General features: G+C 39.6%; 1 protein-coding gene across 5 annotated transcripts; it reads left to right on the forward strand.

Annotated features, from left to right (window-relative positions):
* The first annotated feature begins 68 nt into the window (after positions 1–68).
* Positions 69–13,717, forward strand: LOC123698423 (zinc finger RNA-binding protein). Of its 5 annotated transcripts, none has more exons than XM_045645036.1 (20): positions 69–210; positions 400–539; positions 1,746–1,921; positions 2,259–2,397; positions 2,725–2,818; positions 3,120–3,243; positions 4,643–4,901; positions 5,783–6,069; positions 6,401–6,520; positions 6,779–6,874; positions 7,148–7,336; positions 7,508–7,593; positions 7,847–8,087; positions 8,384–8,510; positions 9,359–9,453; positions 10,471–10,566; positions 10,891–11,043; positions 11,625–11,720; positions 11,869–11,974; positions 12,535–13,717. In XM_045645036.1, exons 1-20 carry the CDS (start codon positions 158–160, stop codon positions 12,597–12,599), a joined length of 2,742 nt encoding a protein of 913 aa, XP_045500992.1. In that variant the 5' UTR covers positions 69–157; the 3' UTR covers positions 12,600–13,717. The 5 variants fall into 5 exon arrangements, with proteins under 5 accessions (XP_045500992.1, XP_045500993.1, XP_045500996.1 ...); XM_045645037.1 differs by having other exon boundaries at positions 82–210; positions 8,387–8,510; XM_045645040.1 differs by having other exon boundaries at positions 82–210; positions 5,870–6,069.
* Positions 13,718–13,799: the final 82 nt, after the last annotated feature.

Raw genomic sequence — 13,799 nt, forward strand, 5'->3', positions numbered from 1 at the left:
TTTTGTTAGTTCCGTTATACATATATTTAGTCTGTAGTCTGTATTGTCTACGCTCACAATCCGCCATCTTTATATGTCAAAGACAAAACGCCGGTCTTTTGATGTCCCGTTTTCCGCCTTGAAGAAATAATAACTTTTAAACGCGGATTAGTGGTTAATGATGGCAGCAAATAACTATTTTGGGTTTACTCACGGAGGAACCCAGTATGGGTAAGCGAATTTTTATAAAATATGTTTGAAAATATTGATTAGGGGCGCACACTTGAAATTCTGGCTAATACGCAGCCTTGTGCTTCTGTTCTATGTAATCAAAATGGCGCCTGAACTGTATTGATCGTGGAAAATTTGCGAAGAAACGGTGTCTCAGTTGTGTATAAAAGTGTATCGTGTAATTTTCAGCGCGGCGACGGCCGGTGCCGCTTACGGTGGACAAACAGGGTACGCCGTGGCGCCGGCTGCGACAGCCGCGACGTACGGAACACAGCGAGCTGCAGCCACAGGATACGATACAGCATATCAGGCGGCAGCAGCTACTCAGGGTCAGTTCCTCTGTTATTTATCTCGAGTGATTTGTTGTCAAATTAATCAAAATAAACATATTCTCAAATATTATAATCATTTCGGTGCCTTGATTTGCGTGCCTTAAAATCAATAACCTAGGTGTCTCATCTTATCAATCAACATTTCTTTGTGGACTGTGAATGCTGAATCAATTTATCATTCAGATAATAAAAGTTTGTACTTTGTGTTTTGAAAATTATGATTCAGATGTCAATGAACTTGGCAATGGAAATGGAATTATTCCACTAGAATTAGAATAAACATGATGCCATGCCATTAGGTATACGCAATGTTTATGTATTTAAAAATGAACTTTTTATTTTTTCCTTTGAAATTGATACAAAATACTATTTCCTTCTATCTGTACTACCTACATACAGTATGATAATAAAATTAAATATTATTTGATTTGGTATTAAGAACAACTGCATAGAATGTTGATGCTATAAACTTATTGACTGCTCCCAATTGCTGAATTGCATTTTAATATCAAAAATAAATAGCATTGCATTTAAGAATTTTCAAAAATTCACTATATCTAGGTATCTATATTACAAATTATTGGGAAAATATTGAATAAAAGAAATTTTTATGTAAAAATGATCTATTTTCACTTGTCAAGTACTCACATGAGTGTAAATGTAAGCGACTGACTGTAAGCAACGAAAAATCAATAGATCAATGAATAACAATCATTAATTTACGTTACTTAAAATACTAAATGCGTAGCTTCATAATATTCATTATTTGGCATATGATTTAGTTTCACAGAATGGCATTTTAGATAAAATCATTTCAGATTAAAAATGAGGTGTTTCAAATAGAAAAATCTGTTTGAAAAAATACTATAATGGCCAGAGTAGATATTATGAGTGTACTATGAGAATTTTACACTTTACTATTATAATTTTATATTATATTTAATGGATTAATCACAGCCCACTTTTAGTATGCTCAATCTGTATTTTATATCAACCAATATTTGTCCCTAGGTTAGTTTATTTGTTGCTTACTCGAATTCATACTGCTCAAGTTATTAAAACAGTATCTCATTATCACTTGCTCAGTTTATTTAGTCGCTCATTTTACTATTCCATTAAAATAAACTGTAATTTTACTCTTGTGCCATATCAATAGATATTCATAAAATTTTCCCAATCTAAAAAGCGTTAATGTTGAATTAGCAGCGGCTCACGCCCACGCGCATGCCGCAGCTGCTGCAGCGTCAGCGTACGACGCTAGCAAGAGCGCATACTACCAGCAGGCCGCAGCGGCATACCCTACGGCCGCACCTCAGCCGCAACCAGCTTATGATACAACAGCTAAACCAGCTTACTCCACACCTGCTACATACGCACAGGTATCTGTCAAATTTATGTTTCACTGGGCGGTTTGTAGTTTTGAAGTGGGCGATATTATAAAATATGTGGCATTTTCCATAATTTAAAACTTTTAATTCAATATAATTCTTTGGTTTTTTTTTTTTACAAAAATAGTAATGTATCAAGTTTATGTTTTTGTTTTCTTAATTTGTAATCAATATAATATGTTACAAGGTCATCATACATTAGTGATAAGAAAGTACATAGTGTGCTTTTGTTCTACAAAATAAACTAAATAGATAGGTGAACAGAGTTAGGGACAATATTGGGCATAGACCCTATCCGACTGGAACAGTATACAATATAAAGGAGAAGAACAACATAATAATCCAGGGAGGCGGTCGCGCGGGCGGCGGCGCGAAGGCGGCCTACGGCAGCGTGTACACGGCCACCACCGCCGCCGCCTCGTACCCCACGCAGCCCTACTCGGCGCCCGCGGCACAGGCACCTAAGCGTTAGTACTTTACTTATTACTGCTTTGCTCGCAGCTTTTTTTGTTAAGTTTAATTAAAAAAGTTTAATATGTCTACTGAGGTATTCAAATAGTTTTCTTTTCTATTATGTAAAATTTAATTTATAAATGTAATTGATATATACAAATTCTTGAAAGAGACATTATTTTTTCGAAATTCCAATCTTGTGTAAAAATTTGAGTCTATTGAGTCGAAACATGGACTGTAAAAATGTTTGAGGAACCCACCCACACCATTGTGTGACAGTAGTTAGAAATGCAATGCGCAGTAGAGCACAATGAGAGTTGTGTGGTTGTGTGGTGTTGTAGCGGCGACTAACAGGGGCAACTCTGCTTATGATACAGCCCTCTACAACGCGGCCACCATGTACGTCGCACAGCAGAACAAGACTGCGGCCAATTCGTGAGTATCCTCTACATTTTTATATTATGTTTTAATTATTTTTGTACATTTCAGTTGTGTTTTAATATTTTCGTGTTTGATTCTTTTTATTTATTTATTAGAACCATAATTTTAAGTTCTTACTAGATTTCGTATAAAAGGACATGTATTTTTAATTAATTTAAGTCTTCATACATACTAATTTTCATTCAGTTTTTGATTTGTTTCATATTTTCATAATATTTGTGTTTCATATTCACATTTATTTTCTTTATTTGTTATTTGTTATTGATCAAGTTTAAAACAATATTCTTGCTATTAGTGGATGGAAGAACTACAACAAGAGCGGCGTAGGCGCGGGTCAGACGCGGCGTCCCAAGCCGCCGCCCAAGGCCCAGCAGCTGCACTATTGTGACGTCTGTCGCATCTCTTGTGCTGGTCCACAGGTAACGTTACTTTCTTGTGTTGTTGTGTGTATCATGCTGTTTGTAAAAGAATTGAGTACTATAATCTATACATATAATAAAATCGTAGGAAAGTCAAAACTGTACATTGAATATTTTTTTAAAAGAATACATAATCCATGATCTATAATCGATATAGAAGCCAAAAACACAGTTTTTAGAATTTTTGTCTGTTTGTCTGTTTGTCTGTTTATCTGTTTGTCTGTTTGTCTGTATGTTTGACCGAGCTAATCTCAGAAAGTACTGCATAGATTTACTTCAAATTTTGCATGAATATTCCTTAGAGGTCGGGTGAGGATAGTTTAAACATATTATCATGATATCACCTTCGGGGGAGGAGCTGTGAACCTTTATTTTTCTTACATATTCCGTGTACTACGACAGCGTACAATCTAAAGACTCATGTTTAAATGTTGGTTTCGAGTAAGCCATACTATTATCTAGCTTTACAAAATAAAAACAATGTCATTTACGTAATTTGGGCAGAGAAACAGTTTAATGAATTTAGTAGTATAAAGACAAATTTGAAACAGCGCCATCTATAAGATTTCGTAAAAATCAAATCAATTTACATGTTAACACTACTGAATACACTGTTGAAAATTAATAATTTAAATATAATCATATTATTTATTTAACTCTTTAACCCATATCTTCCATTCCCTATAAGGTGCGCTTATATTTCGTGTGAATATACTGCATTTTTAAAAGTGAGGGTAGGTAGATGTTTATTATTTTAAGTCAAACTAGACACCATTACAATTAATCTAACATTGATTGTGTTCATTGGTTACATTTTTAAAATCTTCGTGTTTTATAAATTTATAAAGAATAGAAAAAATTCGATTTAATACTTAGGTACATATTCTATAACGGTACGCTCAAACTGTTAATCTACATTTAATTTAGATTATTATTTGAAATACTAAGTAATGTAGAATTTAAATCACATTCATTCATGTTTTCCTCAGATTTTCGATTTTCTCCGATTTTAAGATTTTCTTATCAGAGTTTTCAATTTTAATGTAGTTAAATTTTATAAGAGACAATTAAGAACATTCAAAAATAAAGTGTCACGTATTTTTTTTAAACGACGAATGACCTAAAACGACGTAATCGCGGACGAAGTCGCGGGCAACAGCTAGTAATTTATATTTATAAAAAATTTTAACAAAAAAAGTGTTTTATACATCAACACTGATGTGATAACCTGAAATTGGTATTTGATGTGTTAGCATTTTTTATAACAGGAAACACAATTCAGTTTGCATAATATTATGTGCACATCAGTCGAACTTAAGATTTTACTGGATGCACATAACAATATTTATATGATTTGATAGATACAAATACTGCAATATTTGAATGATTGCGTGTGCAGACATACAAGGAGCACCTGGAGGGGCAGAAGCACAAGAAGAAGGAGGCGGCCGCGAAGGCGAACAGCGGCGGCGGGCTGGCGAGCGGCGGGCGCGGCGCGGGCGGCGCGGCGCTGCGCTGCGAGCTGTGCGACGTCACCTGCACCGGCGCCGACGCGTACGCGGCGCACGTGCGCGGCATCAAGCACCAGAAGGTGGTCAAGCTGCACACCATGCTGGGCAAGCCCATCCCCTCCACCGAGCCCACCAAGCTCTGCGCCGGTACGTGTCCGCACCGACCCACGCACACATATACATGTGACTGTGTTCACATTTACACACATGTCAAAACTTTATTACATATTGAGAATATATGACACTTGCACAAATGAATAACATTAAACATTCAATTTAACTTCTTCCTGAAGCACTTGTGAATCGTCATAGCATATTTTTAACATTTAACACCGATTCGGAAAGCAATATCTATGGAGAAGAACCGACAATAAAAGATTAAGTTATTCCTCATAAATTGTCACATTCTTCAGACACAGATAAACACATACAAAATAACACATCAATATTTTTATTAAGCGATCATCTCTTAGATTTTTTAGAGTTTCAATTTATGTCCATGTCCAAACTATTTGACTTGTAATTTTTTGTGTAGCAACTTGAATTTAAAGCCAAATATGCTCCTCAAATGGTAATTTACCAAAGATATTGCGGAGCATGTTTGTCAGCCGTCGCTGACCCCCGAACGTCACAGTAACATATCTGTATTGCGCGTCCCGCCACGGTTTGAAAGATTTGATTGTCAAATTCTCTCCCACCCTCGAGCACACGGTACAGATATGGAGTACGTAGAGCCATTCATAAATTTGCAATATTCTCTTGATATTTTGCCTATAGTATGAGTCAAACGTGAACTTATCTAAGAAGAATTATACATATTTGAAGAGAGCTTTAAAGGCTACGATATAAAGTATCAAGTGAATCAAATTCTAGGTTTTGATAAAAGTTAAATTGAGTATAATTTGAAATTGAAATGTTGATATAAATTTGAAATAACTCGTGTTTGGCGGCTGTCGCTCCGTGTACACGAGGGCGGCAACTCGCGGGGGTGGCTCGGGGGTCGGGCGGTGAGAGCGTGCGTGTCGCAGCGGGCGCGGCGGTGGCGGGCGCGCCCAAGATCGCGTTCGTGGCGTCCGGGGGACTCAGCTCCGTGCCGTGTGGCCGCGCGTGCGCAGACAAGCCCGACGGCGACAAGGACGACGAGGACGGCGACGAGGTGCAGCCCGTCGGCCAGGACTACATCGAGGAGATCCGCGGCGACGACGGCAAGCCGCTCTCCTTCAACTGCAAGCTGTGCGACTGCAAGTTCAACGACCCCAACGCCAAGGAGATGCACATGAAGGGCCGCAGACACCGTCTGCAGTACAAGAAGAAGGTATGTGAACAAAGAACATATTACAATAAGATTATTAGATACAAACGTTTATTTCGAGCAATGATTTAACATATTATATATTTTGATTACATAAATAACAATATAAAATAGCATACTATAGCATACTATGAGAAAGAAATAGTTGAGAAATAATTATCCAATGATTACTTAGTAAAAGGTTTGAGATGCTCGTCGAGCCTGGCGATCTGCGGGTCGCCAAGAGATCCGAGTGTCAAATGATTACAACTTTAAATGAGGATAACTTTAAATAATTTAATTATAATTCATTGTAAAAGTATACAGTGTTAAATGTAAAGTAAATTTGTGACAGGTTCAACCAGATCTAGAAGTGAAAGTGAAGCCATCGATGCACCAGCGCAAATTAGCAGAAGCTAAGGCACAGCGCATGCTCGTGCGTGATGAGATGTGGGCACGGAGACGTATGCACGAGGTTTGTTTAGCGATCGATTTAAATATATGTATTGTGTCGTTAAAATAATTGTCAATTGTATTTTTATTATATTAGGGGATTGTTTTTGGCTTAAATCATGGATGAACGATCAAATTATAGTAAATAATTATTGAGTCTGTTTTAATTTCGCAATGGATTCATATACTTTAGTATTTCAGTACCAAACCTAACGTTTACGGATTTGTTTTGTCAATAAATTATATTTAAATAAAAGGTAATAAAATAATTTGTGTGCAGGGCATGGACGATGAAGAGCGCGCATACTGGGAGGGCGGCGCCGAGGCGTGGTGGGCGCGCGGCCCGCTGCCGCCGCACATGCACCACCATCATCATGTAAGCACTGTATACCTATATCATTCTTTTTTTCATAAAATTGCACTATGTGAGCGTCAAATTAAGTTTCAAGATTTGTTCACTGTGAGTTTGTTTCAAAATTTGTTCACTGGGTGGTTGTAATGTGTATTGAAAAAGTTACAGAGTGAAGTGTTATAATAATATAATAATAATTAAATGTAATATATTGAGAAACTTTTTGTTTTTTGTTTTTTTTTTTCATTAATACGATTGTATTCTATATGTATTGTTTCATATGATATGCACTCTCAGGGCATGGGCATGGGGTACGGCGGCGTGGGGCGGCGGCCCGAGACGTCGGACGACCGGCACGTGCTGGCGCGGCACGCCGAGATCTACCCCGAGGAGGGCGAGCTGCAGCACATCCAGCGCGCCGTGTCGCACACCGAGAAGGCGCTCAAGTCGCTCTCCGACGCGCTCGCCGACCTGGCGCGTCCCAAGGTGAGCCCAACCATACATACTGCACCACACTCAGGGCATGGGCATGGGGTACGGCGGCGTGGGGCGGCGGCCCGAGACGTCGGAGACGTCGGAGCCCCACACACCCCTTCAATATTGAAATCAACCCTTTGCTTAAGTTTAACAATGTAATCATTTGTATTTACATCACAGGGTCAACCAGCTAAGCCGCCAGTCAAACCAGAAGATAAGAAAGAAGACAAACCAGAAGGCAAGGAAGACGGCCGTGATAATCAATTGTAAGTGTAATATCTTAGTACGAATTTACAAAATTAAATGTGGATTAATTTTTTATTAGCATTTTTATTGGTATTAGTGATTGACTAGCTTCCGTCTTTCTTGTAAAAAATACATTTTTTGTATAATGTTTATGTATTTATTATAACGGTAAAAGTTATACATTACATCTAACATTTTTAAAAGCTCACTGGAGAATCGCGTGCTAAATGGTGTGCAATTGAACGAATGTTAATATTGAACAATGTTGGGCAGGTTCTCGTTCATGGGCGAGGGCGAGAGCACGGCGGGCGGCGCGGGGGCGGGCGGCGCGGCGGCGGGCGAGGGCGGGGCGCGCGCGCTCAAGGGCGTGATGCGCGTGGGGCTGCTGGCCAAGGGGCTGCTGCTGCGCCACGACCGCGACGTGCGCCTCGTGGTGCTGTGCCACGACCGCCCCACCGTCACGCTGCTCAAGCGCGTCGCCGCCGACCTGCCCGCGCACCTCGCCAGGCTCAAGGTACTCCTTGCTTGTAAAGCTCTGACCTCGGCCTCCTGTCATCTCGCCAGAGTAATAGACATAGACATACATTTATTGACATAACAGTAACATAGAGAAAAAAAAAACCTTCCTATTCCTATACCATGTATTGAGATGATCAAACAAACATCTCAATCGATATGAAATGTTATAATGTTTGTCAATAATTACAATGTTGTAACGATAGAACGCGTCCTTTATTGAATGTGATGATGATTTAGTTTTATAGCATTCAAGATAAGGTCAAAATCAATCGCAGTACGGTTTATAATTAGCAGGGCACGAGCGACGATCCGAAATACAAAGTGGACCTGCTGCCGGCGGAGGGCGCGGTGCAGGTGTCGGACGGCAACGTCAACGTGCTGGTCAGCCTCACGTCCGCCGTCATGCGCGAGCCCAACGGTAAGTGTGCGCACGCAGCCCCCCACCTCCCACCCTCCCTACCCTTTCCACCGATTTTCGCAACCAATTTCATACAAATCATTCATTTTGCAACTCATTAGAGATCCCATGAAATTGGTCATAAAAATCGTTCGACCCAAACACCCGCTCCGAAAGAACTGTCCGAACAAACTATCTGTTTATGTATATTTGTATGTTAAGCCATTCAATCGTATCCTTAGTATATATAATAGTAATACGAGTACTGTTTTTGTTGTAAAGGAGATAATTTGTTCAAAGTTTATCGCCCGCCGGGCAATGTGTTGGATGCTTATTTTTAGGTGTAGCATAAGCAGCGAGAAGAAGGATTTTTGATCATCCACACTTAATATATCACCGGAAGCCGGTGGTATATTCCAACTGCCGAAACGGAGCAAACATACCCTCCCGACTTCTTTATATATAGTTATATTCGTATTCCTTACGTTCGCCTAGAATTTAGTCATTTATTTTTGTTTAATTAGCATAAATAAGTATTCCTTATGAAAAGCGTTACGTTGAAACTTGATTCAATTTAAAATAAAATCTCGTTTCGAATATCTGTACAGGGTGCACACTGTTATATTTTATAGTGTTTTATGTCGTCGCTTAATTCCTAACACCGCGTGACGGTCGATTAACTTTTTGAATCGCGGTAGTTCATATAAAATAAAGGGTAGACTAGGGCGCGCTATTAGCAGTTGGGCGACGGGATGTGTTCGTTCTAGCGAGGTGGGCACCCTGTGGTAGCGCTGGCAGGTGTAGGGTGTAGGCTAATGTTTGCCCCGTATCGTGGTGCCTGATGGTCAAACACCCTTTGTTGTCGCTAGAGGGCGGCGACATAAAGCGGGACGACAAGGATGTGCTCCCGCGCCAGAAGTGTTTGGACGCGTTGGCCGCCCTTCGGCACGCCAAGTGGTTCCAGGTACTTGCTACTTTACTTACGGCGACCTCCCTCGGCACGCTGCATCCCACGGGAGCCCTTCACACCTGCGCTTCACACCTCAATGATTATTTATTTTTTAATGTGTTATTATTTGAGGGATTATGTGATTTTGTAATGTGTGCATCCGTTCCTGGGATGCGGCGTAACGAAGGAATGTAATTGAGCTTTTAAGTGCGTAATACATCTTATATTTTTTTTTTGTTTACTAATGTGTCTTTTTTTGTCGTGATCGAGGTGCAATATTTTATAATCACTGAATATTTATCATTATTATATTGCAAAATATTATAAAATATATACAGCAAATTGTACCGCATTGCGACTCTTATCTCGTATAAATTATTCAGCTTTTTTGTAAATTGTGAGCGCAATAATTATTATGTCTTACACTTTATAAGTTAAAGATTTATTGCGCACCTATTTTAGTCACATGTTTGTTTTTATTTACTTTTTTATATTATTAAATTGACTATAAATATTGTAGTAAATTAGAAAAAAAATGATAAATATTCCCCTCCCTGACATACCTACATGTGGCTACAAGTGCTTTTCGTCAGTTATAAACTGCGTCAGCGCACTTAGAAGGCCGCCGGGAGACAGGAATGTAGAATATTATAAGATATTTACCGCTCTGATAATATCGCGCATTGACGGGACTTATTCTAGTTTCGATCCTAACATCCTACACCAAAACCTTACCATAGGCAAAACGATTAAGTAGTCTCTCGGTCGTTTGTTAAGGTCACAATTTAGACTAAATTATTGAACATTTACTTTTACTATTAAAAAAACTAGGTTTATCTTCTTTTTTTTCGATCCTACAGTCTAAATAAGACCCTATAACATATCGTAGGTTCTTTCCGATGTTTCGTTATTGAGTCTGGACCGAATTAGGTTTATAAAAAAATGGTTAGTCGCGTGTGGGTGGGATGTTGGGATCGGAACGGGAAGGTCCGGTGTGTGCGCGGGCGGAGTGTGACGCGCTGTGTGTCGCAGGCTAGAGCGGCCAGCCTGCAGTCGTGCGTCATCATCATACGCATCATGCGCGACCTCTGCCGCCGGATACCCAACTGGACGCCGCTCAATCCATACGTGAGTTGCATTTTCTTTATGTATTTCCAATTAACTTGTTGTTTATTTGATTTTTTATCATAACTAATATTAAAAATCCGAAAGTAACTGTCTGTCAACCATTTAATCGGTTATCCATAGAAATTTGGTAAAAAGGTAGCTAGATAGTTTTTCTTTTACTGAGTGGGGGAAGTCACGGGCGGAAAGCTACTTTTAAATAATTCAATGAATGATGTCAGAAATTGTCTTTTATTCTGAAATGTGTAATTGTTCCTGCTTGTTTGCACTGCGAATGGTCCTTCGAGCCGGATTGAGTGTAATGTGTGTGTATGGTGTATGGTACAGGCGATGGAGCTGCTGGTGGCGGGCGTGATGCAGTCGGCGGGCGCGGCGCTGTCGCCGGGCGAGGCGCTGCGGCGCGTGATGGAGGCGGTGGCGGGCGGCCTGCTGCTGGAGCACGGGCCCGGCCTGCGCGACCCCTGCGAGAAGGAGCTCGTGGTGAGTGCACGTGATGCAGTCGGCGGGCGCGGCGCTGTCGCCGGGCGAGGCGCTGCGGCGCGTGATGGAGGCGGTGGCGGGCGGCCTGCTGCTGGAGCACGGGCCCGGCCTGCGCGACCCCTGCGAGAAGGAGCTCGTGGTGAGTGCACGTGATGCAGTCGGCGGGCGCGGCGCTGTCGCCGGGCGAGGCGCTGCGGCGCGTGATGGAGGCGGTGGCGGGCGGCCTGCTGCTGGAGCACGGGCCCGGCCTGCGCGACCCCTGCGAGAAGGAGCTCGTGGTGAGTGCACACACGGAGACCAACAACACCAGCAAAATATCACGAGAAAACGGATAATGACAAGTTTGCAAATTCGAACTGTTGACAAAGCCAGATACACCAAAAAAAAAAACAGGAAAACTGTATTTTTAACCATTTTTTTAGCTTCATCTCTGTGTTTGTACCTTAGCCTCCTTGAACTGGATTTTGACGCACTTTAAACTGGACAGATTTGATTCAAATTTTGTAGGATCGATGACGATTCAATAATTTCATGAAATTAGGCGTGTTTCTTTGTTTTAATTATATTTATGATTTGTGCAGGACGCGGTGGGCAACTTGGCGCCGCAGCAGCGTGAAGACCTCACGGCGTCAGCGCAGCAGTTCCTGCGACAGATCGCCTTCCGTCAGATTCACAAGGTATGCACTACCATTACTTTATTTAATCAACAAGTATTTTTTCATGTAAAAAGATGTATTAAACAAAATATCGTTTTTGAAAAACACGTCTAAAATAATATTTTGACGGTAAAACGTGGAAAAAACTAAATATTGTTTTTTGATACAGGTTCTGGACATGCAGCCGCTGCCGAAGCTGAAGGCGGGCGCGGGCTGGAAGTTCCCGCGCAAGCGCAGGCGCTCCAACACCGACAACGATCACGACACGCCCAACGGTACTCACACCATTATACAATTGATTTATCTATAACTAGCGGTCCGCCCCGGCTTCGCCCGTGGTACATGTTTACGTTTTCTCTACATAAGAACCATCCTCGTACTTCAAGGAATATAATAAAAAAAGAATTATCGAAATCGGTTCAGCCGTTCTCGAGTTATGGAATTACAACGAAAAGTGGCATTGATTTTTATATATTAGATTATTATTATTCACTTCACTTTTTGAAGTGAAACTTCTTTATCGGGGTTGGAAAAAAATTTACTGTAACATAAAAAAAAAAAAACATTTTTTCGTTACGCGTGACATTTTTCCGTTACGCGCCATCTTTTTCTTATCCCTACCACGCGTGACCCGACGTATTTTTGTAAAGTTGAATATGGTAAATTATTATATTTAAAAAATAAGGTCATAAAGAAGTTTCACTTCTTACGTGTGTACACGCACGCACACATTTTTATTTTAATAACTATATTATAACTGCTGCCATTTAATATCAATTAACATGTGTATGTTTATTGAATAAAAAATATTAATTTCTTTAATAATTGTTTTCAGGCGAAGGCAAAATTGTGAAAACGGAGGACAAAGTGGAGGCGGAGAGTTCATCCGCCAAGAAGTGAGCGTCGGTACACTGCGGAGTTTCATTATATTTTATTATTATCCACCCACAATCAAGAGTTACACCAGTATCGGCTCAGCACCTCCTCGCATCTGGTGTTAGATTCCTTAAAATTATATTATTTTATTATATTTTGTGACGATCTTGTGTCGTGTAATAATTGACTGACTCTGATATTTACATAGATGTAATCCATCTCTCGATTATTGAACGTTTTCTGTAAATAAAATCTTTCAACTTGAATGCTTTTGAGTATATTGAAAAAAAATATTAATGAAGTATCTCTAAGATATTTTTAGTCTCAAACAACAGATAGATTTAGTGTAACTATATTTTGTGAGCGCATACTTTATTGTCACATCGGTTAAATATTTTTGTGGCATCGATCGATCTGTCCAGTACTAGCGTGGTTAGATAGGCTTGCGTCGCCTTTGAGAGCGAACAGTTAATAACATATGCAATAATTATAATAATAACCGGACCCCTTCCTTACTAGTTAACCAAAAACTGGCTTTTCGAAGCCGACTCTTGGTATATTGTTTGTTTATAAAGAGATCGCTCCCACAGACGACGCCGTAATGTAGCACTAGGCTATAATATTCTAATAATTATTTAGTATTAGTTTATATAATATATTATATGAATTGACAGGGAGACGCGCCGGTCATTAGAGTGGTCTTAAGTCGGATAGATAAGGTTTTATTTTTAGGATCGCAGTATTTTGACTTGTAAAGTTAGTTCCTTTACCGATTGCGCAGTCGCAGTCGATTTGTGTTTACATCAGTCAGTTCGGCTGTACGAGAAGCCTTGTACGTGAAATTCATAGTTATAGATATTAGATTTTTTTATTAAATCAAATACTAGGTATTTTGGAAATACATTTATTTATATGTTCTAAATACTTGAATCCGTTTGAGAATATCGTGGTATTCAATAAATAATAGAAATAAACAGCGTGTGATGTTATTTGTTTTAGAAGTTCAGTTTTCAGTCTAGTTTCACTAGCTTATTTAAAATTGAATCTACTCGAAGATTTTATTTTAATATATTTTAAGAAAGAAATTCTTTTGTAACGTACTGTACTTTGAATATTAATGTCAATAAAGAAAATTATGTAAATTGTTGTTTCATTTTACAACCAACCTCCTTATTTTTATCAACATAATATTATCATGTCCTATTTTTTTCATCAATACTTATA

This window comes from Colias croceus, chromosome 16, assembly GCF_905220415.1.
Source record: "Colias croceus chromosome 16, ilColCroc2.1".
NCBI lineage: Eukaryota > Metazoa > Arthropoda > Insecta > Lepidoptera > Pieridae > Colias > Colias croceus.

Excerpts from the sequence above, each read along its gene's own strand:
- LOC123698423 (XM_045645036.1), top strand. The coding sequence starts at position 158 with ATGATGGCAGCAAATAACTATTTTGGGTTTACTCACGGAGGAACCCAG. Across the intron at positions 7,594-7,846 it reads GACGGCCGTGATAATCAATT|GTTCTCGTTCATGGGCGAGG; the intron begins GTAAGTGTAATA and ends AATGTTGGGCAG. Across the intron at positions 9,454-10,470 it reads GGCACGCCAAGTGGTTCCAG|GCTAGAGCGGCCAGCCTGCA; the intron begins GTACTTGCTACT and ends TGTGTGTCGCAG.